Source organism: Boleophthalmus pectinirostris, unplaced genomic scaffold (genome assembly GCF_026225935.1).
Source record: "Boleophthalmus pectinirostris isolate CB_2022bp ecotype Guang Dong unplaced genomic scaffold, ASM2622593v1 HiC_scaffold_22, whole genome shotgun sequence".
Classification (NCBI taxonomy): Eukaryota; Metazoa; Chordata; class Actinopteri; order Gobiiformes; family Gobiidae; genus Boleophthalmus; species Boleophthalmus pectinirostris.
In genome coordinates this window covers 16,629,297-16,655,155 of record NW_026571190.1, presented here as the reverse complement: position 1 = coordinate 16,655,155, position 25,859 = coordinate 16,629,297, and the positions used below count along the sequence as shown (strand labels likewise).

Below are 25,859 nucleotides of genomic sequence, written 5' to 3'. Positions count from 1 at the left end.
CAATAATGTCACAATATCAATCAGTGGATAATTAGGGGTAATGTGTAGAATAGCGGTGCATGCTGGAATAAATTTAACGTTCAGTCTCATTCATATTAATAAGTAATATTTAAAGGACTGACATTACACTACTTTATTATTTTATTTTTGTTTTGTTTTCTCATCACAAACATACCTGGAGTTGTGTTTTGTTTCATTCACACATTTAACACGCAAACCCTGCATATTTAGGCTGTGTTCTTCTCTCAAAAAGAAAACACACGTCACGTGGTAATACAGGAAGTGTTCCACTGTACAGGAAGTGTTCCACTGTGTTTTTAAACTCCGCACACCTTCACTAGAATTATTTGGATAATTTCTGCCCTGGAATTGTCCGTATCTACTGAACTAAAGGTTAAAAGGAGCTGTTAACTTGAAAACTACCACTACACGACATCGCAAGGTGGAACAGAGCACTTTGAGCTTTTGGAGATTTAAAGTAATAATAAAGCATTCCTCAAGCATGTGTGAATGAAATAAAAACACAACTAGGTAGGTTTTTGGTGAGGTAACTGCATTATAATATGTCTTCAAGCTTACGAGAGTCAGTTTTGTGTAGAAACCTTTATAGAACCTTTAACTAATGAACAATGGTAAAAGTGACGGTTTATGCACTATGCTGATTATAAGTGCAATTTTTATGTTATCTTCCAAACATTAAGCTTTTCTCATTGTCTCCTAATAATATGGAAATAGTTTAGCACAAGTCAAATCATTGTTTTGTTTTGCCTCTTGTAACATAATGTGTTTACTGAATCTCTCATGGTGTAATATTATAGGCTTGTGTTTTGAATATTTTCCACTGCTAGCATAGCCTCTGCTGCATTAATAATGTACCGTACTCAATGAAATATTACACACAACTCCTTTCTATTGCCAAGAGTACCTTTCCAACCAGAATGAGAGAGACATCCCCATCCCTGCTTCCTCTCCCCGTGTCTGTCAGTAACACATTGTTGTAAACCATAACTGTAGAGTCTCTTATGTTCTTATGTGTCATGCATTTTATGTTGCTGGTTTATGCTTTTTTTTTTATCTTGTGTTGTTTCCCACCTCAAAGGGCTGAACAAGGCATCACACAGTATTCTTTGTAACATCCAAATCAATTGAATGTGACACAAAATGGCTTCATTTCAAATATTTTTGAGGTATTTTGAAGTCCTATTTGAATATGCCTTTAGATATTTTGCATTGTATTAACCAATCTGCTGAGAATTAATATTTGTAATTCTAAATTTCACAGTAGCATAACACCTTTACAATAACGTTTTTATCTCCATTGCCCACTGTATACCTCAAGCTTATCAATAAAAGAATCCAAACTTTAAGTCTACATTATATCTAAAGCACATTTTATAAACATACACAATTTTATAAAGTGCTGCACATTAGTTCACATGAAAATCAGTAAAAGAAAAAAAACAAAAAACAAACAAATAATAACTATAATAATTTGACTGTAAGTAGACAGAAATAAAATATAAAACAAAATACTGGTTCTAAGCGTGAGTATACAGCGAGATATAAACTAGATCCTGATAACTGTAAAGTAGTTTATTTATGACACTAGCATTTGATTTGTTATCCAGTCTGTACATGATTAAAATGATTGAATGTCACTTTAATAATCGTTTAGCACAAGTTGAACTAAGTGACGATGCAGTTTTATTACCGTAATTATTCCTCTGGTCTTTCATCTAATGCTGAATCCTGCGCTGTAATTGGCTGAAGCTCCTTGGTGACATAAGCCTTGATATTTAACATGCCAGACAGTCCCTCACCACAGCCTTGTAGAGTTCACACTCGGTTGCTCAGTGCTGATCAGAAATGATTCATGTTTGTTTCAGGGCATTTGTTGCTGCATTCAAAATTAATCTTATGAAATACTTAGTTTTCTGATACTTTAAAATCACTTGGAAAAACTTCTGAACCAGTCCTGTGCGGTTGTGCAATCGTTCTTCTCCTTCATCCTTTTGCCCTTTGGAGAGAGGAGAATTTGAGGATATGGGTTCTCTATTAGACTACAGATTTGTGGGGCCAAGGTTTTAGACTGACAAGATGATACTGCAATGAATGCCTGTTGAAATAGTCAAGATTTAAAATGAGCAACCATAAAATGTATTACCAGATGTGTATTATATTATGTGTTGTAAAAATATACAACCAAGTCAGCTGCGATGTTCATTCAAAAGCTCCAATTCAAAATAGTTGATGTACATATAAATAAACGTTATATATTGCTGAAGTAAATATAGACAATACACAATGGCAATAAAACCAATTTATGCCACTGAAACAATAACCCAAGAGCAGATTTAAACCACAAAAATAGTCTAAATCTACAATATTGTTAAAGCCTCATGAGCTGCAATAAATAAACAGCAGAATGAAACACTTTTGTAGTTAGTTATTATCTATAATGAGTCATAGAAGTTATTAATTCAAACTTTTATGGCTTAAATCTTATCCTATAGCCAAAAATAACCAAAGATTCCCCATGAGTACAAAGAAAAAGTGAACATGATAAATACTGACCCCCCCCAAAAAATATGTATCCAGCTTTCATACATTGAATGCTAAGTTGATTTAGTAACTGTCTGCCTTGTTCACCCCGTTGTGTTGTGTCTCTGTGATGTCCGCTACTTGGGCCTTGGCTAATATGTGGCTTACCTTTTGCCCCCCACCCCACCTTACCCCCACCCCGCTCACAGGTCTGGCCAGAAGGGTGTCCATCTATCTGGACAGGAGTAAACAAGGAGGTGAGTGTCCCGTCCTGAAATCGCCAGCAGTATTTTTTTTTTCTCTCTTTCTCTTTTTGTTCCAGTCATAAGCACGGATCATTTGTAACCTTGCCACATATCGCAGCATTGATTTGTGCCTTTCACCAAACACTAAATCTGGTTTTGTGGTATGTGAGGTGCTTGGTTATAGATCAGTGCTTTCGCGTCTTTCATCCATCTTGTTATTCTCTTGAGAGATTTTGGGTGGCTACTGTTGGCATTAAGAGGTGTTCACTGTTAAAATGCTGTTGGCTGAAACTTTGGTTGCATCACGTTCAACCTCTTATTCGCTCAAGGTTATCACAAATTGATTCTCGCTCTTTTCATGTATTTCAAATATAAGAAGTAGTACAAACCAAACTATATTAAAGCAGACTTGTTATGCAAAATTGACTTTCCAGAGCTTTTAACCATGTTATAGTTGTTTTCCTTTCTCATTTACACTCTCAGTACTGTATGTGGAGTGATTTGTGCATGTTTGAGCAATCTGTGATCACTTATTTTCAAGATGCCATATTGCCAATCACCCTCCATGTTCACCACCATCAGCCAATTGCTCTCTACTTAATTACTTAGTTTTCCAATTTTATTTTCTTAATCATTGATACTCGTAGGATTTGGCAGCAGTGTATAGTAATTTATTTTACAAATGAAAAAAAAATCCACTACTCACTAATGTGAATTGCAGCTATCCATTGTATTTTCTGGCTCTCTCTCTCTGTTGTGATGACGTTTACTGCAACATTTCTGTTAGTCATTTTAGATTAATTTGGCTATTTAAAATTATAAGATAATGATCCATGTCGTTTTCGTCATATCTTATAAAAATATAGCAGGCTCAAGCACAAAGTGTGTTCTGAGTTTCATAATCTGAACATAACATAACATGAAAATTTGCACATATTTTAAACACATGTACATGGCCTTTTCAATCATGCCCTTTTTATAACCATGTCTAGCATTCTTGTATAGCCATTGTACATCTTCAGTGGTGATACTTCTTTCATTTATAATTTTCCTTCCCAACACTTTCTACTTTTAGTGACATTGAAAAGTTGGCTAACTCATAATAAGTAAAATCTTGCTTCTATTGTATTAAAAAAAGAAGTTGAACTTTATAAATGTCACTACAAAAAAATCCTCCTTCAGTTCTTAAGATTTGAAAGTACTGTCACTTGCTTTGAAGCTGTAATTGATAAAAAAGTGTCTTCTTTCTACCTCAAAATTGCCGTGCCCCAGTTGTGTGGTGGCACAGTCTAATTGCATGTTGCTGGTATGGGATGCTAATGGTGCGATCTTGCTAGGGGGATCAGCCGCTAGCCTCCAGTGGGGCTTATCCAAAACAAGGCACTGTGGGCATTAGTATGCAAAGCAGGGTTGTGAATGGAACCGAAAAACAAGAGGAAGGCTTCACACAGGCCAAAACAGCCTCATGCGGGGTCAATGGGTTAAAGGAGTCAAATAAATATCTGGACAAGGGCATCGATGAGAAACAAAGGAGGAAAAACAAGGGACATATCAGGGGCAGACACCTAAAGTCAGAAACGTACCTTTAAAAGGTCACTATACACAAATACTCAAGGATATTTAAGCAAAAGGAGTGTTTTTCCTGACCTGATAAGATAAACAAGACAGTTGGAGTGGAGAAATGGCTAAATCCCTCTACAGTCTTTTGTACAAATATTTTGATCCTCCCATCCCCTTTATTTGATTTATTTATTTTCACTTACACTATAGAAAAAATACACTATAGAATACATTATACAATAGAATGTGATAGATGGTTTCCAAAAACCCTCAAGGGGCCTTATACCCGGTAACCTTCATTTGAAATGCGGTAGTCTTTAATCAAACAATACATATTAATATTTCTATGTGAAATGATGAGCTGCTTTCATAAATACAGACACACACATCATGTTTAAATAGGAAATGCTATATGGAAAAATACAGTTATAAGTTACATTTAATGAAATTGACATTACAATGTATTTCAACTAAAAACTCTTTATCATAAGATGTGTAACATTTGTACTAGCTGAAAGTTAGTTTAAGAAGTATATAAAAGATCAAAACAAGTAGCCTTTTAGATCGAATTCCTTACTCTGTATATAATATATTCCTTCTTAATACCTTGAAATAATTGGTAGTTGTAATCATTATGATTAATGCAGTAGCAGTACTATCAGTAGCATTAGTAGTAGTAATAGTAGCAGTAGAACTAACAGGTGGATTATTAGTCTATATAGTACTAGTTTGTCATTGATGGGGAAACCAATACTGAATTTAGTTGTCTGAAAAGTACCTTGGATTACTAACTTCCCAGAATGGATAAACGGATCCACACTGGAAAATTGAGGTGAAAAAGACATCCGAGACAAGACACAAACATCATTATCTGCTGTGGATTTGGAGAAAGCCCAAACACAAATAATCCATATTTCCATGGATTAAATTTGAGCCAGTCTAATTACACTATAATCCACATACTGTTTTGTCTTGTCTTGTTCAGTAAGAGTTTAGGTTGGATTTCTCTGTTACATTGTCCTTTTTACTGTGGAAACTAGGACAGGCCTGGTCTCGGTAGGTTTCGGGGGAGAGAGACGCTGTGTCCTGCTCCATATCTGCGAGTGCTGCTGTCTTGTGGCTTGTTAATACCGGGCTCAAATCCAAAACCAATTCAGTGTGGAGCTAAGCAAACCTTAAGGGAGGACACCTTTAGAGCAAATCTCACCTGAAGTTTAGTAAATAGTTTGGGTATAGTGGAAAGTGTAGAAATATTTTTAGTCTGACTTCGTGCTTTATATAATACTTGTGTCATGCGTTTTCACGGACAGCATGTATTTTGCATTTTGTAAAACTGTCAGGTATGAAAACAAACCTATGGTCTGAAAAAAGAACCTAGTAACATTTTGTAAAAAGTGTTAAAAGTCTGACTTGTGAATTTCCTTGTGTTTATATCACATATTTTATTTCATTTAAAACTAAAATCAAATATACGCTTTATAAATCTGTTAAAAACTGCTCCAAACCACATCCCTGCTTACATAATTATTGCGATCCAAAAACAATTTTATCACAATACAATTCAAATTTGATTCATTACACAGCCCTATATGACTGGAACTTTTTACTCTTGCAGTGGTAAAACATTCCAGTATTGCCTATTCTTATTAAAACACGGTTGCCAGTCTGTGAGAGCCATCTCTCCAGCCACCACTCACTCACTCATCAAATGTGATGTAAAGGACTGATTTTGCACTATTTTCTGATCTATGTTATAATGTTGTTTTCACAAACATGCCTGGAGTTTTGTTTCATTCACTCATGGTTAGCACACCGACCCCACATATACATACAGGAAGTGCTCCTTTGTGAAAACTTCATACACTTTCACTAGAATCATGTGGATCATTTCAGCCCTAAAATGAAAGCAGAGTGTAGCTGTTAACTTGAAAACGTGGAACAGAGCACTTTGAGTAACCCTTTATTATTAGTCTGTTTACATCTACAAAGCTCAAACATGTGTGAATGAAACAAAACACGGCTCTGAATACATTTTTGAGGAGGTAACGATGTTCTAACATGGCTTAAAGATGCTCTGTGTAACATTTCTGGTGAACGGCCTGTCACCTGCTTGTCTCCATGGAGATGTGCCTAGAATGTTCCACAGTATGGTTGTAAACGTATCAATATACATGGAGACTTGCAAGTCAAATTACAGGTTAGATTTGTGGACAGACGAGCCCATTTGGAGTAAGAATTCACGTTTTTAAGCAATTAGTTGAATAAATGCAAGACAGATTAGTTTAATACCATACTCTGGACAATATAAACCAAAACAATACCATCTCCATGAAGACAAACAGGTTGACCCTCTGCAGAAAGTTACACGGTGCACCTTTAAAGCTTAAAGAGTCAATTTTGTGTAATATAGGACTTTTAAGCAAGCTGGGTACACGATCTTTCCCAGGGACACAACAACTATTACGCTGGTTCACAATGACTGCTCTACCACCTGAACCACTATCGCTTCAGTCTTTAATCTTTAACATCTTTAAGCTTTAGCATCTTGTTCACCTATCTCTTTTGACATTAACTACTGCTGTTTTGTATACTTTCAATATTATTGCAACCTTCTCATCAATGCTAATAATATAGAAATAAAAATTTAAATCCTGGTTTTGCAAATGTATGAAACTGCCCTCTTTTGCAACCTCTGTGTTGTGAGCAGATTACGTCATGTTAAAATAAAGGAGCGTGAGTCCGGGCTAATCCTGGAGCAAACCTAATAGAGGAATCCTGGAGGAGCCTTTTAAAGCAAACAGGATGAAGAGCGAAGAGGAAAGGGGGTGTGCACAGAGACGAGGAGCTCTGTTTTAATGAGCTGCAGTAGTCAGGGATCTACTCCATCACTGCAGATAATGGCACATACTGAAAATGCATGGGAAACTGCCTCTGTCCACCGAGACCTGGGTCGAAGGAAACAATGATATTAATGGAAAATGGATAAATATATCACAAATTAGCCAAACACGAAGGTGGGATTAAAAGGCCCATCTGCCTACAGCCCGTTGTTGTCAGAATGAAAATAGCTGTGTGCACTTAGACTGGAGAGGCGGCCGGGGAAAACCACTCTGCTAACAGCATCATTTAAAGAAGCAGTACTCAATTTAGCTGTAATTGTTACATGGAAGTCAGTTACCTGCAGTAGAATCTGATCCAAACTCATAATTTTTCTGTTCTTTGTAAGAAAAATGGAAATATCAGTTGTTCATGACATTATACAGCAAATTTGAAACCTAAGCATTAGTCTAACCTAGTCTAAGTACAAACTACTATTCTGCACTAGCACTTTGTATAAACAAAATATTGTTACATACACAAAAAGTTAATTTTAAGTACAATATAAATATAAAAAATATATATTTGCAAAAGTGTAAGAAAATGAAAATTTATATGACCTCTTAAACAACTGGACAAAAACAATTTTGTCCAAACTAAGAATTCATTACAATATTTTAAATATCACAACACTAAACAAGGTTTAAATTACAACTAGCATTATATTTGGTAATAAAATCTAATTAAAAGCAAATATATAATATATATACAGATATAATATCTATCTTTAAAAAAATTTCAAGGCACAGTCTAAAAAACATTAAAGAGGAACTATGAAAAACAATGAGATCTTGTTGAATCTGACATGAACTTAGAATTCTTTTTCTTCATACAGACACTTTTTTACCCTAAGGACATTCAACAATATATCTGTGCTGAGGTAAAACAGATTTAACTTTATTATATGAAAAAATTAGTATAGCCCCTTTAAAGACTGAATTGCACTAGAAAATAACTGTGCCACAACATGCTTGCACCACGCTTTGACAAGCACTGCCTTAGTGCCTGTGTATTTTATCTACTAATATATACCTCCAACTCTGAGCAGTGGAGATTCACAGCTGAGGAGGCATTGCCCACACTGCTTTGCTCCTATCTCTCTTCGCTCCATCGTGTCCACATTGATTTTTGAGTGGGTAACTAAAACCTGCTCAAGCCCACAATCGGGGACTTTTCTCCTCTAAGGAAACTGGCTCTAAACTCCATAGAGGCAGAACACTTTGGAATGAAGGGGCTAAAAACATGAGGAGAGGCATGTGACAAGGATTTGGGAAGTTAGACCAGTGGACCATGAAAAACAATGGAGTGTCACTGAATCAGATATGAGCTTGTAAAGATTTTTGAAAAGAAGAGGGTGGATTTAAAGGCACTGTACCTGATTTTTACAATCTTAAACAGAAGCAGTACATTTTAAGCTGTTTGTAGAGATCCAAAGTTGCTCCTCACTTTCCTAACATATTCCTTGCATCCTAACTATTCACTGCAATGATTTAAGTGATTTAAGTGCTTTTCACGTCTCTCTGAGGCCAGTACGGAGTTTTGCTGTCACGCCCAACTTACTGATTTAGAGACTAGAACTACAAGAGTTCACTGTTCCCTCCCCACATGCATATTTTTGCTGTGCCTCAAAGCTAAGCGCCCCATTCCATTCACCCCACTTTGCATCCAGTCTAAATTATAAGTACATAGAATTTCCAAGCCACCAGGCTGCAACCATGAAAAAGGCAGCAAGCTGAAAGTGTTTTGCGCTTCTTTTAAAATACAACAATATTATTTATAGACTATAGGTTAAACATTTGGCTTTCACATTGTAATATATTTAGCACAGAAGACTAATTTCACATTGTTAACAACACTCAAAAAATGTAGGCAAATAATTTTAGATGGACATATTTAAGCAACATCTGTCATTGTAAATTAATTAAAACACTTTCTCCTCACTCTCCTCACTCACTTTGCACATTGTCTCGGATGTGTGCTCTGTGGAAAACAACTTGTTCCGTTCCTGTTAGAAAATAATTAAGCAGGAATAGTGATATCTGATTTTATAACCTAACTATATTAAACTATTCATTTTGATGGAGGTTTTTTACTTTCACAGCAAGTTTCTAGTGTGAAAATCAAATAAGCTCTTATATAAAGATGGTGTAGTAATAATTTATATAAGCAGTTTGAGATACAGAATTTAAATGTAATGGTTTAAGGTCTATTACAAAAAATGGATTCATGTGAGCTTTAAGTCATGTTATAATGTTGTTCCCTCATCAAAAATATGCCTAGAGAGGTGTTTTGTTTCATTTGCACATTTGAAGAACCCTTTATTCTTAGCCTGTCTACATCTCAAAAGCTCAAAATACTTTGTTCCAGCTTGTGATGTGATCAATTGGTCGTTTTCAAGTTAATAGCTACCTTTTCTCTTTAGTTCAGAAGAGATTTTAAAATCCAGGGCTGAAATGATACAAATGATAGTGAAAGTGTATGGAGTTTAAAAACACAGTGGAGCACTTCCTATATTACTACATCACAAGGTGGAACAGCATGTTTTGTGTTTAGGAAAAGAACAGATCAAAAAATGCTGTAGGATCAAAAGACGCTGTAATATGGGCCCTTTAAAAACATTTTACTTTATCTTCAAAATACAAGTTACATGAAACAGCCGATGTTTTAACACATGCCAGTAGGACTTTTGATGATCAGTAACACATACCAAAGATTACATACTACTAATTATAAATACTACTATTAATGATTGATTAATCTGATTTTTACTGGCCATGTAAACGTACTCGCTGACTCAACCAGAACCTCCTTTATGTAAGTCAATTCTGTGTTTTAATATTGGGGAATCTCCGTCTCTCCTCCTCCCACTTTATTGTAACCCAGATTTCGCCCAAGCTGCGATCCTCAAAGAGAATAGGATGGGGGTGCCTCTTTCTTTTCTTTTTTTCCCCGCTCTTTTTTCACAAAGCCTTTGAGTTGTGCCAGCGTCATGTGTTTTTTCCATCTGTCAATGCGCTTGGTGCTCTGAAGTGTGTTCCCAGCATGCATTCTCTGCTTCGTGACGTCATTTTGTATTGAAACTTTTGAGACGCCACATGGGGCATTTCCTGGCAACGGAGCCAAGTGCAGCAAAGAAAACACTTGACACATCCAGTTCAGTCAATTTATCTTCAAATTTGTCACGATTTTACAAAAAAGGAAAAATTATCAGTTTTGTGAAAGGTTGTTCTACAAAAGAGGTCTGTATGTCAACTATCTGTATATGAAATTTTGATTTATAAGGTTAAAAACTATCTTGCGTTTATTCCATTCCATTTATTTTGCTGAAAAATACTTGACCTCTGAGTGAGGTCACCTGTTCATAAATCTGAACTGTAACTTGGCCTGTTGGTGTTTAGTTTTGGTCTTTGGGTAGATAAGTTTAATGCCATACAATGGAACATTTCAGGCAAAACTATAACATCATCGAGACATTGAGTATCCTAAATGTTGCATATAGCAGTATACATGCAATTGCACAACAAAAATCTGAGAGAGTAGTACCCTTAAGATAACTCAGAATTGACTCTAGTGAGCTTTAGGCATGTTACAATGTTGTTACCTCCTCAAAAACAAACCCGGATTTGTTTTGTTTCAGTCACACATGTCTGAGTAACTTTTTATTATTAGTCTGTCTACATCTCCAGAGCTCAAAATGCTCTGTTTCACCTTGTGATGTCATGAAGTGTTAGTTAAGATTGAGATTGGAATTTCCAGAGCTGAAATGATCCAAATGATTCTAGTGAAAGTGTATGGAGTTAAAAAACACATTGGAGCACTCCCTGTATTACCACATGACATCACAAGGTGGAACAGAGGGTTTTGTGTTAAATATAACTCTAGGTATGTTTTGAATGAGGAAACAACGTTATATATAGATCAGAAATGTGCGCAATATGAGCCCTTTAAAGCTGTTAGCTTTTTAAAGCAAGTTACGGAGTTAAACACTGCGTAAATCGAAATAAATGTTGGTGGACCAGGTGGGTGAGCGGATATGGGTATCAGCTGCTAAAACCGAAGGTGGAAGTGACTCAGGGAAGGCTGTAAGTGATGCACGATGGGATTGCTGTTCCTCTCTTGAAAAACAAAAAGGAGCTGGGGGACTCGTGAGCTTTTGTTGTGTGTCCTCATCCATCACAGAGACATCCATTACTAAAATACTATACCCCTTCCTGTCTGCGCTCTGCACTTCCTCCTCCTCTGCCATGATGGACAAGAGGTTTGGGCAAAACATCATTAACAGAACAGACTTGAAAGGCTCAGACTCTTTTGAAATATCTTACAAACACTGCATGGACCTCAGCTCCAGAATTTGTGATTTGGACTGAGGGTACCTTGTTGCAACTTACAACTATGACATATTTACCAGTTTGAAATCTTGTGTACCAATTTATAAAAATGTCTTAAAACGTGAAAAATATCTGGTTAATTTTAAAATGTTACTAGTGTAAGTTATTAAGTTATTCCTCACTTAAATGCATTTCGAACGTCCTAACTTTACTATCCCTTTTCACAGCTTTCAGAGACCAGTGTGTGCTTTTGTCATGACGAAAAAGCTAACAACAACTAGCATGCTAATATACACGTCTTGCAAACAATAAAATGCTTCTCTAATTAGATACAGACATCCTGCAGCGGACTTACTTTGAACTGGGGAGCAGCTTGTATAACATATGTGTACTGGGGCAATATAAATCAAATATTGCTCAGATACATATACAGATACATACAAGTGGGCACAGGGCCTTTAATACAACATAAATAAAATTTAACTTAACTTAATTAATAATGAACAAGCACTTTATTAGAAATTATTACTAAACAATGTGTTCATTAAGTCTTTCCATGCTTTATTAAGGCTATTAAAGTGTTATTATTTTGAAGTGTTACCAAATCCACTCTTATTTTTCAACATTGTCAATTTGAAAACATGTCCTCAAAATGGCTCTGTCACCTGTTTTCAAAATTGCCCTAACATTTGGCTCTGATACCTGTCTGAGAAATGATCCTGGACTGTGTGAGAGCTTTTTTTTTTTTAAATCATCACTATTCATCCAATCCAAACTCTGGCCTCAAAGTTGGAAGTGCTGTTTTCTGATATCTGGTCTCTGGTCTAGACTCAAGTTGAGATGGCAGGTTTCACTGAGTGTATTCGCTCCTTGCTGCTTTGGCCTCTTCACTTTCTGGTTCAAGCACAGTTTGACTGATCTTCAGCCAGGCTCTGCTGACGGGCTCCAAGCCTGTCCCAGAGCTCCTCTAGACAAGACACCCTTTGAAAACTCAAACATGCACTTTGAATCAGCATGAACACTATATATAAATTATTATAAACCTCAAATGTCTGTTTCCATTGCATCCGGGTTGCACATTAACACAAGCCACCTATAATAAAAATTTAAATACCCAGTTACCCAATCTAAGACAGTGTGTCTACTAGATTTATCTGGTAATACCCATTATTTTGACTTGTTAGCGTATCTGCTATCAGTCTTAAATGTCTAGCACAGGCTGATATTTTGTTTCCAAAAAACACACACCTTTTGTGAAAATAGTCAAAATCAGTCCAACATTGGCTCAAAAATATCAGCTGATTTTATCGGCTCTGGATCAGCTATGAGAAAACCCAGTCGATCTCTAGTCCAAACTTATTTCTCTTTCTACACATTCCTTGCATCCTATTCGCTGCAGTTTATTTATGGATTGTTTCCACAACTTTGAGGCCAGAGGGAAGTTTTGCCATCATGGTTATGCTAACAACTAGAAAGCTAACAGCGCACCAATATTACTTCCCAGTTTGCAGGTGATAAAAGCATGTTATAATAGAATGCATACAGTACAACAACCTCATTTTGACCCTAAGAGTTGCTTTCACTATACATCTGTACTAAGGCAAACATATTTTACTTTATTACATGAAAAAATGGGTACAGCCCCTGTTAAATTCAATTCTTTTGAAACGATCTTGCCTCAGTGGCCAGTTGATCAAAAGATTAAATCCTGTATTGCACACTCATGGTGTAGTCAGTTATAGGCGTACAATGAACAATTGTTTTGCTAGCCCTAGTCAGTTGTTGAACTAATGGTTAATATGAGGGCCACAGAAGGTGGAGCTGGCCTCTCTTCAGGTTGGTCGGTTGAGTTTGAGCCCAGACGCAGGTCAGTTCAGAGTGGCACCAGCTGTGTGAGATTTATTCTAACCCACTGAATTCATGTGCACTCACTTTAACCAGTGTGTTAGATCACAGCACCTCTGAGGCGTTAAATATTTAAACAGTGGTTAAAAGGCTCCTTCTGTTTTGTTTGTACAAGACTTTATCCATTGCAGTACCTCTCTGAACTACAATGGTGATTATTCTTGGCTCATTGACCACAGTATGGCTTAATTCTTTCAAAGCCACATTGAATTTGCACTCTGCTGTAAACAAAGTGAATAGCTATATATTACTATCTTTACATGTTTCAACGTACATTATGTAAACATAAAATATTAACATATACATTATTACCTAGGCAACTATAGTAATATTAGTAATATTGTAACATAAACATGTGACCCAAATCACAGACTATTGTATACTGTATAGTCCCTTTCATTTAACTAGCCTGGTCCCTAAACTAGGGTTGAAATTATTTTAATTTTATTTTCTTTATTTTTTGGGGGGGGGATTGAGTTTCATGTCCAGTGATAATAATAAAATATATTTAAAAATTAGACATTAAAATGCTGTTTCAACACAAAAATATAGATTTTTATATATAACTGTAAGTTTCCATAACTCATCATATAACTTTGTCTTATTTTTTATTTTTATTTTTATGGTATTGATAATGCGTCTATTCTATTATCAATTAGTATCTATGTAGTAGACATCAATATACTTTATAGTTTTTTTAATCAACAATATTGCAAAACTTTCTCCATTGAGTATATACTAGCAGATGGTTGTGAGGTCACCTGAATAACTCACAGTTGTGTAACTTATGGATAACTGATGGTTTTGTGTTGGTTGTGTGTTGCAGGTGCGGGGATGGTGGTGGACTGGGAGCAGGACACTGGTCTCCTCATGACGTCCGGAGATGTACGAGTCATCAGAATTTGGGACACGGATCGGGAGATGAAAGTCCAGGTAACACACAGACACATTAACATTTTGGGGAAAACCATTTAAAACTTTAACTTTAGTAGAAAACATCGCACCCTCCACTCATAGTCCTGCATTTAAATTGGTGAGCCTTAACACCATGGATTTTGTCTAAAGGCCGAGCCCTAGGGTGCCACTGCGGGCCTTTTCTGTTTTAAGACAAATTGTCCATAGCTTGCAGCAGTTTAAGTTGTAGTTAAAGTTTTAAACACACATTGTAAATGCACATTTTTCAAAAGGCGAGACAAAAAAATAGGAGGTAGACCAGGTACTTGTGTAATGGACATTAGTGGTTCAATTATCTGCTTTTAAGATTTATATCACTGATGAGTCCTGAACAACAGCAAAGCATTGTGGGATGTTTTGACAGGGTGATAGGGTTATACTGTTGTTGTGTCTTTTGGCAACACACTTAATACATGTAACCAAATTTTGTCACAATCTACAAGGGCATGTGATTTAAAAACAGTTTAACACTTTAAAATTTAGCATTACCAATGATTCATAAAATACTTTATGTAGAATGATTCAGGCTTAGTAACTTCTTAAATAATACCCTAACTTCCAATATTAAACCTTTAATCAAGTAATTATTATTATAACCTGGTACCAAAACCTCAAATGCAGGTTTAAAGGGAGAATTTCCAAAATACAGCAAAAACGCCAGTTCACTGTGTGTTTGTGTTTAATAGAGTTGGATGAGCAGCATGTTGTGTGGTGTCAGGGACTTCCTCACAGTTCACTGAGTGTTATTAAAGGATTAACTGGGATCGATCGCTCTGTGTGTCTCTAATACAGATGTAAAGGCTACAGCGCTGCTCAGACGTACAATATGAACAGCTTATATTAAGACATCCAATTTCCCTTTTATTAAACTGTCAGCCTTTTGCAAAATAACACTCTTTCACTTACTTCAAGCCACAGTATGTAACTTTCTGGCCAAAAATGTTTTTATGTGTATTGCACTGAAAATGATATGAAACTGAAAATATGTGTTCTTACTAAGAGTGGGCTTGCAGCTTCGCAAATCTGACTCTTAAAGGCTTTGGGGGCAGGAGTGCTACTTGGATATGCAAAAAATGTGCAGAATTGTTCTTTTGGTGCTCTTCAGTGTAGGGACCAGTCTCAAATACAAAGTAGGAAAAAAACTGAGGAACTCAAAAAGTACCTTTATTTATTATTATTTTTATTTTAAAAGCCTTTATCTGCCATGTGGTATTAAAGGCTTTTAATTATTTTATACTTTTTGAGTGCCTCAGGACTCTTATTTGATCTCCCCAGTACTGCATAAAACTTGTCTATGAATGTATTTAACTTCATTCATCATGTAGGTAGTTGATGATGTGCAACCTCCACAAAGTTAACATTTTATTAACATTTTATTGAGTTTAGCTTTCTGTTTATTTATATTAACAAGGATGTTTTTTTTCCATGGTAACAATAGAATGTAATTTTCAACACAAAATAATTTTAGCTTCTTTGATATTATACAGTGGTCATATACCAGTTCTAATATAATATTATAATATAATTTATATTAATACAAATCTAAATCTATTTGTTTTGTAAAGGTGGATTTTTGTCATTTTTTTTATTGTTCAGTATTGATACTTCAAATGAATACAATACCTTGTTTGAATACTAGTTTTAGTATCTAAAGTTTTTGGCTACAAGTTTTACAGTGCTGAATCATATTTTACCCTGTTGGCCACTCTGTTGTCGTAAGAAGTGACATTTAGCGTTTAGTAAAGTAATGCAGCCCATTAGTGTGCTTTTGTCTTTCTCTCCCTTTTGTCTAATGGTCGTCTGTGCTAATCAGCCCCTTGATGGATGGAGCAGCCTGGAGTACCAAAGGCCCGGCTCGTGGCTACTTATCGACGCTGGTTTTTAGTCTAAATGAGCCAATAGTCTACAAACTACATCATTGATTATTTGTCTAAGAGTTTCACGAGTTGGGACACTTGTAAAGCAGTGTTTTTGTCTGTTTTTCTGGCAGGACATACCCACTGGAGCGGACAGCTGTGTGACCAGTCTGTCATGTGACTCCCAGCGCTCCCTTGTTGTCGCCGGCCTTGGTGATGGTTCTGTCCGAGTGTTTGATCGCAGAATGGGCCCAAATGAATGGTAAGTGTTAGGAGGAGCTAGACCTGATTTTTACTCTTAAAAGTATGAAAACTAGAACTTTAAATGGCTTGCGGCAGTCCAAAGTTATTCCTCACTTTCCTAACACATTCCTAGCGTCCTAATTATTCACTGTGTTGAGTTGTAAGCACTTTCAGCAACTGTAAACCTAACAACTAGCATGCTTACACTGCACTTCCAGGTTTGTGGAAGATAAAAATGCTTTATAATTAGATACAAACGAAACACAGCTATCTCCTTTGACCCTAAGCTGCTTTTACAATATAAATAAAACAAACTTCACTCTACTACATGGGCAAACATTTTTTTCTCCATAAACTGAGATGAAATTACAATCACTTGTGCCTCCATATACTCAATAAACTCTATGGGAGAGGTGTGTAACAGAAACAAAAAGTAGCCTAATAATGCAAATTTCTTCATGGGATGTAAAACCTGTATAAAACACTAATTTGCCTTTCATGAACAAAATGCAGAATCATGATCTATTGGTCACACTACACAGCTGATTTAGCGTTTGCCCAACAAACATAAAGAAGCCAGTTTCAACCTCACCCCAGCACATTCTGATGTTGTTTATTGTATCTGGTTATTAAAGAAAAGGCATCTGACTTTATTTGTTGGGCCATTCTTGATTTAAAAAAAAGAGTTGTATGGAAAATATACAGTTTAACTAGTATATACACTGCAGCCTATGCGCTTCACTGTTCTTATTTATTGACTCTTAGTAGCATAAATTAGGACTGACTCCTGACCTGCCCCTTTGACCTCATTAGTGTCTCATTAAGACATAAATGGCATAAATACTGACTCTTAAAAGTGTTATTTAAAGACACGGGAGATGCTTTATATATCCATTTGCCACCATTGTAATTCCCAACAGAGAGACAAGCTATGTTCTGTTTTGCTTCACAGCCATTTGTCTCAATACAATCTTAATTTCCCCCTCATGAGAGAAAAGAAACAGTAGTTATTGGGGATCATTCATATTTTGAATCTGCTCATTTGCCAGCCTCAATAAGGCCAGAGAGGCTTTTTTGTTTAAGACATAGAATAAGTATTTAAATATTGACCTTAAAGTTACAGTGTGTAACTTTCTGGGGGTGGCACGTTAACCTGCATCATTCCATGGAAACAGAAAGCCATATTTCAGAACATTGTCCATGGAAATAGATCAGTTTTATTCCATACTGTGGAAGATGTAGCCAAACAACATTTCCATGGAGACAAGCTGGAGCAGTTTCTCCTCCAGGCCAAATAAAAGTCAAGTTTGTGGAGCAATATATTTTTTAAAAAGTTTCTATTTTAGTGTATTTTTGGCCAAAAATAAATAAATTATTAAATGTATTGTGACATCTTGGATCCATGTAATTTTTATTTCCAAAGCAGTCTTTTGTATTTTAAGATAATGTACTTAAATTGTATCCTTTTAATTAACATACATTAACACAAAATAGTAATGTGAAAAAAAGATCAAAACTTTTACGCTTTAACCATTCCCGGGAAATGTCAAATTGCTGCTAATTGGCTGTCTTGTTAGAATGTGTGAAGTGTGAAAAAGCATTCTTCTTTTTGTGGTCAAAAGCTTCCAGTATGGATAAAATGTAGTGAGCGTTTCAAGAACACTTAACATCCCAGCTCTTCTGTCGCAATCTCACAGTGCCACCCAGTGTTCACTCCTCTGTATTACAAGGCTACTGTATTAGTAACCAGCATTGTAAAATAAAAAGTTATGTTGCTTGTAAAGAAGAAAACACCATCGCTTCTATTTATTGCAATACAATATTAAGTTTACTTTTGTAGAATGTATTTCAACCAAATTACTGCCTATTTTATGTACTGGAGAGTGCACTATACACACTGTAATATGGATATTTTAATGTTTTTTGCAGTCGTGTGATGACGTATAGAGAACATGGCGCCTGGGTGGTCAAAGCTCACCTGCAGAAAGAGACAGATGGCCATATAATCAGTGTCAGGTAATGTTATATATCATTTGTCATACATTTGATATTTAGGTACCACATTGCAATAACTCCACATTAATTAGTCAGTAAATTATGAACAAATACTTTAGCAACTACTCTGTTAAAGTGTTAGGACCTATATTATGCCATTTTCTGGTCTGTATTATGATGTTGTTTCCACATGAAGAGATATACCTGGAGTTGTGTTTTGTTTCATTGACACATGTTTAACACACAAGCGCTTCCCTCTTGTGATGTCATGTACAGTGCTCCCCTGTGTTTTTAAACTCCATACACCTTCACTAGAGCAGTTAGTAAAGACTTACTCAAACATGTGAATGAAACGCAACACAACTCCAGGTAAGTTTCTGAGGTGGTAACAATATTATAACATGATATTTGATCATTTGAGCATTATAAGACCTTTAATAAACTATTTGTTAATTTTATTTGTTTATAAATTATTATGACATGTTCTTTTTAGTGTTAATGGTGATGTGCGTTTCTTTGAGCCACGGAGCCCGGACTCAGTCAATGTGCTTCAGACTGTAAAAGGACTGACAGCTTTGGACATCCACCCACAAGCAAACCTGTTCGCATGGTGAGTCCCAGACTATAACATAGTAACGGATCTAGACATCATTAGGATTTAGATATCATTAGGATGACTGAGAGAGGGTGTCACTAAAATGGATAAATCATAGCTACTGTGAGTCCATTAGCTGTATTAGGCAACAAGTGTGTATTTAGGTAAACCAGGCTGAAATTACTGATGGGCTTGCATAGTAGTTAAGAGTATATACAAAATTGCAGTTCTCCTGGGCTATTTCAAGGCTGTAGTGGTGAGTAACTTTCAGTTTTTGTCACTGGAAGAGACCATGTTGATTTAATGGTGAAGCACATGGGTAGCTAATATACTAACAATATAGCCACCATATGTACAATTAGATTATTAGAATTATACTTCTACTTTACTTTGAATTCAGAAGCCCATGGAATGATTAAATTTTACCTTCCTGATATGATTCAAGTCCTTTGTTGATGAAATGGTGATTTAATTTTATTGCATATGACTTCATTCATTTAAGATATTTTACCTGTCTGACTACTGGCCTCTTATTTCTTAGTAATATTGTCTTGTAAACCCATTCAAAGGCTGGACATATCTTCATTAATTAATTTTAGGCTGGTTGTCATAATGATGTGAGATTCTTCTATATTATATTCCCCTCCAAATTACACCGTACGCAGTATTATATCTATTTAAAAACATACTTGACTATTGCTTCTCTCTTTGTCTTTTTCTCTTGTGCAGTGGCTCAATGAACCAGTTTATTGCAGTGTACAACTCGAATGGAGACGTGATCAGCAACATTAAATACTACGACGGCTTCATGGGACAGAGGATTGGTGCTATCAGCTGTTTAGCCTTCCATCCGTACTGGGTAAACTGCTGTCTACATATCTGCCTATTTCTGTTGTTATTTTTGTAAAGAATTTATATATGTATTTGTTTTCATTTCTGATTAAAACAGAACATTACAAAAATACAGAATCGAACAGTCTTAACCAAAAAAATTCAAATGAAATCAAGTGTATGGGTTTTCACAGGTCCTCAAACCCAAAATTTAATCTAAAATCTAAATTGTTTCCAGATTACTGTGATGTGATCATTGACAACCATTAGAGTGGTTCTCAAACATTTCACACAAAGTACCAATAGAGATAGTATTTGGCTTTCAGAGTACCACCAGATCCACTATATCAGGTTTAAAATAGACTAAACCTGGTCTAAAATGAATCTCAACCATGAATAATGTAGTTCATAATAGTGATTAACCTAAAAACATTAAATGTGCCTTATCTGATTTTTATCGTCTTAAAAAACCAACAGAACTAACAGAACTAGTTAATTTAAAACTGTTTGTATTCCTGTCTTACCTTTTGCATCCTAATTATTCACCACAATGAATTTTTAAGCACTTTTCACAACTTTCAGAGACTAGAGCTCTGTGAACCCACAGTGAAGCTAACAACTTGCATGCTGACACGCACTTCCTGAATTTACTGCAGTCCCTATGCCTAAAATTGGGTGTAAAATCTTGAAGTTGGACAATGATATAAACTATAATTGTAACTTCCCCAGCTTGGTTGCTTATGGCTGTTGAAAGGTACAGTGACCACAGAGCCTGTTACTATGAAGTATGATTTGGATTAACAGTACTTTCCTGATGCTGAATGCCCAAAACACATTAACTCTCCTAATGTCGCATTTAGGCTTGTTGCCACGGCGCTAGCATTAGCTGATTTCTATATTGCTGCATTAGCAGGCTGGCAGGCTTCACATTACATTACATTGCATTTGACAAATAAATGTGATAATATGAAATGAACTCTGCATTTATGATCCATGAATGTACAGGGACAAGGGAAGTTTGAATGTAAAATGCACTTTAAGACTTTTTTAAATTGTCAAAGAACTGCTCTTTCTTCCAACATGAAAAATCTACTGAATCAAACATTTCATATTTTAGGAAGTTCATAAAAAGGCTTACAGGGAAATATTCAGTCAAGATGCGTTTCTTAATCTTGGATATTTTGGTAATTTATTTAAAAAACCTGTTCTATTAAGCATTTGCTTTTAAATCTTACACATTTTAGTTCCTATATTACATGTTTGACTGATCCTTTTTTATTAGTCTGTCTCCATCGCCAATGCTCAAAATGCTTTGTTCCACCTTGTGATGTCATGTAGTGGTAGTTTTCAAGTTAACAGCTCCTTTTACCTTTTGTTCAGTAAAACTGGCAATCCCAGGACTGAAATCATCCAAATGATTCTAGTGAAGGTGTATTTGAAAACACAGGGGAGTGCTTCTTGTATTACCACATGACATCTCAAGGTGGAAAAGAGTGTTATCTGTTTGAGAGAAGAACTCAGCCTAAATATGCAGGATTTGTGAGTTAACATGTGTGAATTAAATAAAACACAACTTAAGGTATGTTTTGATGAAGAAACAACATAACACTGATTGGAAAAAACTGTGATGTGGGCCCTTTAATAAACAATTTATTCATTGTTAATTAAGTATTTCTTTATGCAGAATTAAGGTATTATAGAAAACATGACTGTCCTCTACCTCAGTTTTGACAACTGTATAAATATAGTGCTTAAGTCTGAGTGACCAGTTGTCTTGTCAGCGTCCTAACTGTGTTCCTCTCTCTCCACAGCCTCACTTGGCGGTGGGCAGTAATGACTACTACATGTCCATCTACTCAGCAGAGAAGAGACTGGAGAGGAGATAACACACACCAGCATTCACCCCCAACCAGGGCTGTGCAATGAATTTTAATTGAGAATTGAATCAATTATCAGCTTTGGGATTTCAATCGTGAGGTCTACAGCCAGTCAGTAAAAGCATGTGGTTTGGAGTTCAGACTTTGGACAAAGAAATCGGACTATATTTTTGTTTTGTTTTAAATGGCAAGGTTTGTCTAGTTTATGTTGAAATTAAGGTTGAAAGCCATTTTTATTTGTTTTTAATAAGACAAAAATCAAATCAGAAATTGTCATCGATGAAGAAAAAAACATCTTGTAATTTTTTTTGTCCAATCGCCCAATCCTACCCTGCAACCACCCCAGTGTCCCATGATCTCATTTTCCCAAATTATGACTGGAGACCTGACTCTGAGCTCCGGGATGTAAATTATATTTTTGTACATATGCAATTACTCCCAACCTGAATGTTCAAGTGATGGCTGCTGCAAAACATGAAACTTGTGCTACAAAAGACTCTCTATACATACTATATATAAAATTACCTTTTCATTGTTTATTCATATTCTTATTATGGAGCTAATGATTGTAGACTTGGCCATGCTGCAGGCTGTGTATATATAAATAAGTCTATACAGAAGAGGACAGAAGACAAAGGATTTATTTTAAAAAGAAAGAGAGAAAGACTGTTGCATCGCAGCTAGTGTCACTACCTTGGACTTGAAAACACCCTCCATGCAACCTGTAAGGGGCACATTTTTGCTGGACCTCAAAATGTGCATTCGACAGCTAAAAAGGACAGATATAGCCTTCGCTGCACCTTCAGATAGACAAAAACAGACTGGGTTCTGTCTTGAGTGGTGCATGTCACCCTTGAATGAGTATGCGTGTATGTTTCAGCACATATTAGCACAGTTCACTTCCTTGTTCATTGTCTCCAGCGTGCCAAATTTTCTTTTTCCTTGCTAACACCAGGGCCAATGGCTTTTTGTTGTTTTTGGTTATTTTGAGACATACTACCTGTTATAAGGGAAACTGTATCCCGAGGTGGTTAAGGTAGCTGGCTAAGAAAGAAAAGTGTTACGCTTACAAGAATGGTACTTCTGCAAAGCAATAATCATGTATTCTAGGACCTAGCTTCATGCCCCTTCATGTCAGATAACACAGCACTTGAATGCAAATTTAATCTCAAAATGTGTTTGATTCAAGCAGCCATAAAGCAATATAAAAACTACTTTATGTTTTGAGTGGCACATACAATAGTTATTTTCGTTTTAATAAATAATAATGCCGTTATTGATCTTTCCACTGTAAACAAATGAATTAGTTATGTATTTTATTTTGGTTTTATTGTTTGGTTTTGAATTTATTTGAAAAGGAACTAGCAGGAAGATGGTTACAGGTAACATCTGATCAGGGTCATGTCACATTGGATTTAAAGGTATACTGTGTAACTTTTCTGGTGGACGGGTCCATCATCTACTTGTCTTTATGGTTTATTGCATTGCCTGAAATGTTCCACAATATGGCATTAAAACATCTATTTAACATAGCTACGAAAGTGTATTAACTTTCCAAAAATACCTTGAACCTCCATTCATACGGTGAGCAGCTATGTTCACCACAGATCTGACAGATTTTTTATTTTTATTTTTTTCCAATATGCTTACTACTTTACACATTTTATATACATACAAAGGACATTAAATATATAGTAAAATATATGTAGCAAAGAAAAAAGTTATGTAACTACAAATGTCACATTCTATATTCAAATCCTCAAAGTATCCACCTTTTGCTCCGTCGAAAAATATTATGTAGTGTTATTTAAGATTTTTCTTTACTACATAATTCCATTTATCTTGTTTCATATATTTGATGTCTTCCGTACATACATAAAATGTAGAGAACAGTAAACATATGCAAAAAACAAAAAAACATTGAATGTGAATGAGATGATGTGCCCAAATTTTGACTGGTAGTGTATACCTTGGCCTGGTGACATCATCTGCTTGTCTCCATGGAGATAGAGAAATTTAATGTCATATTGTGGAATATAACCCATGCAAAGTTAAGACATCTCCATGAATGCAAGCAGATGGTGGACCATTCTCCAAAAAAGTTACACAGAGTATCTTCAAAAGGAATAAACATGTATGTCAATTGAAACAGTTGATTATAATACCCAGTCTGATGTCCCCTTGTACAACCCTGCAATTCCCTGTGTCACTGTGGTGCTGCTTGTCGCTATAATTTCCTTGTGATATCAAAATGACGTGCCTCTCCTTCAGCTTTGCTTCTGTAACTTTTTTATTCTTAATCGTTCTGTTACGTAATTTTGTGTTTTTAACTCTGCTTTTTCCGTTGGTAGGCCTTGACTTGAGTAAGATGGGGGCAGCAGGACAGACAGACTAGTATAATTATTTATGCTACTGCAATGGGCTTGTCTCTTGATTTCCCCCAAAGTTTAAACAAGAATTCACAATTTGACCAAGGTTAGTCCAAACTGACACTGACCTTTCACCAAAATCAGAAATGTCTCCAAAACAATACTATACTACTTTGTGTTGAGTTTTTGGAGAAAAAGAAGGAAAAGACTTAAAGTAGTGAGAGAGGAAACATAAAAACAATCAGGGTTGTCTGGCTGTTGGCTGCTTTGCTGATTGTGGTTCTGAGACGGAGATGAAATAAACCAAATACCACACTGGACACTCTACTGTCTCTGAATCTTTCTATGGAGTAGTAGTGGTATATATTGCATTATTAATTATTAATATTGCGGTATTGGTCAATGAAAGAAGAAAAAGAAGAGATCTATTTGACCAACATTGTTTTTTTGGAAATCAAAATGTAAAAATGACTAGATTTTTGTCATGATTTTATATTTTTGTCCTGAAAATGGTGTTCATTTAGTTTTTTATTTTACAGTTTGACTAGTAACTGAACACAGTTTACAGTTCATGTTAGTTGAAATATTGCAGTAATATAATTTGGTAATACTAAAAATGGCTATGGACTATCACATATGTTTCTGATACTGTGCAGCCCTAGTTACAGAATATAAGGATAATGTGTCCTCTTTTGGTCTTAGTTTAGTCTCAGACTAGTTTTTATTTTATTACAATTAATGTAGGCTGAAATATTACAATAATATAATTTGGTAATACTAAAAATGGTTAAGTGCTATCACATATTTTTCTAAGATTGTGCAGCCCTAGTGTGGATGGTACAGGCAGAGTAAGAATTTTATGCTAGACATTTTACAGGTGGATTGTAATGCAAATATTTAACAAAACATAGGATATAAAGACATAAAAATATAAACTAGATCTAAACAAATTATTCACATTGGACAAAATTTTAATTTATATTACGCTATTTTCTGAACTATGTTATAATATGTGTATATGTTTCCTTATCATAAACATTCCTGGAGTTGTGTTTTGTTTCATTCACATGTGGTTGGCACACAAAATCCTACAAATTTTGGCTGAGTTCCCTGAAACAGAAAACTCTCTGTTCCACCTTGTGATGTCATGTGGCAATAAAGAAAGTGCTCAGCTGCATGTTTAAACTCCATACACCTTCACTAGGTTCATTTGGATAATTTCAGCCCTGGAATTGCCAGTCTCCACTGAACAAAAGGTCAAATGTAGCTCTTAACATGTGTCATGACATCACAAGGTGGAACAGAGCATTTGGGGCTTTAGAGATGTAGACAGACTAATAATAAAGGATTACTCAAACATGTGTGAATGAAATAAAACACAACTCTGCATCTCTTTTTGAGGAGATAATAACACGCTATGGCAAAGCTCACAAGAGCCAGTTTATCTTAATATAGGAACTTTAACCAAATATGAGTTTGTAATAAATTTCTTTAAAGTAGTATTTTACATTACTTGAATACAATTTTGAATATTAGCTACTTGACTACCAGATGACTGCAGTATTGGTCCTCCAGCTGTGATTCACATGGTTTAATGAAAGTGGTGGGAAGTCCAGTAGCTCAAACAATGCTGCGTCTGACAGTGCTTTGTGAAACAGGGGTCAAAGTTCAGCGGTCTGACGA

The 25,859-nt window shown here is 35.6% G+C and overlaps 1 protein-coding gene across 8 annotated transcripts in view; it reads left to right on the top strand.

Annotated features, from left to right (window-relative positions):
* Positions 1 to 24,494, top strand: part of rptor (regulatory associated protein of MTOR, complex 1) — a 199,497-nt gene extending 175,003 nt beyond the window's left edge. For 5 of the 8 annotated variants that reach the window (XM_055157939.1, XM_055157943.1, XM_055157942.1 and 2 more), the window contains exons 30-36: positions 2,751 to 2,798; positions 14,283 to 14,389; positions 16,401 to 16,528; positions 18,439 to 18,525; positions 18,998 to 19,114; positions 19,829 to 19,958; positions 21,742 to 24,494. In XM_055157939.1, the coding sequence (XP_055013914.1) occupies positions 2,751 to 2,798; positions 14,283 to 14,389; positions 16,401 to 16,528; positions 18,439 to 18,525; positions 18,998 to 19,114; positions 19,829 to 19,958; positions 21,742 to 21,816 (692 nt within the window). In that variant the 3' untranslated portion in view covers positions 21,817 to 24,494. The remainder of the gene's footprint in view (positions 1 to 2,750; positions 2,799 to 14,282; positions 14,390 to 16,400; positions 16,529 to 18,438; positions 18,526 to 18,997; positions 19,115 to 19,828; positions 19,959 to 21,741) is intronic. The other 3 variants (XM_020939830.2, XM_020939829.2, XM_055157941.1) reach the window with 1 other exon arrangement.
* The last annotated feature ends 1,365 nt before the right edge of the window (positions 24,495 to 25,859 follow it).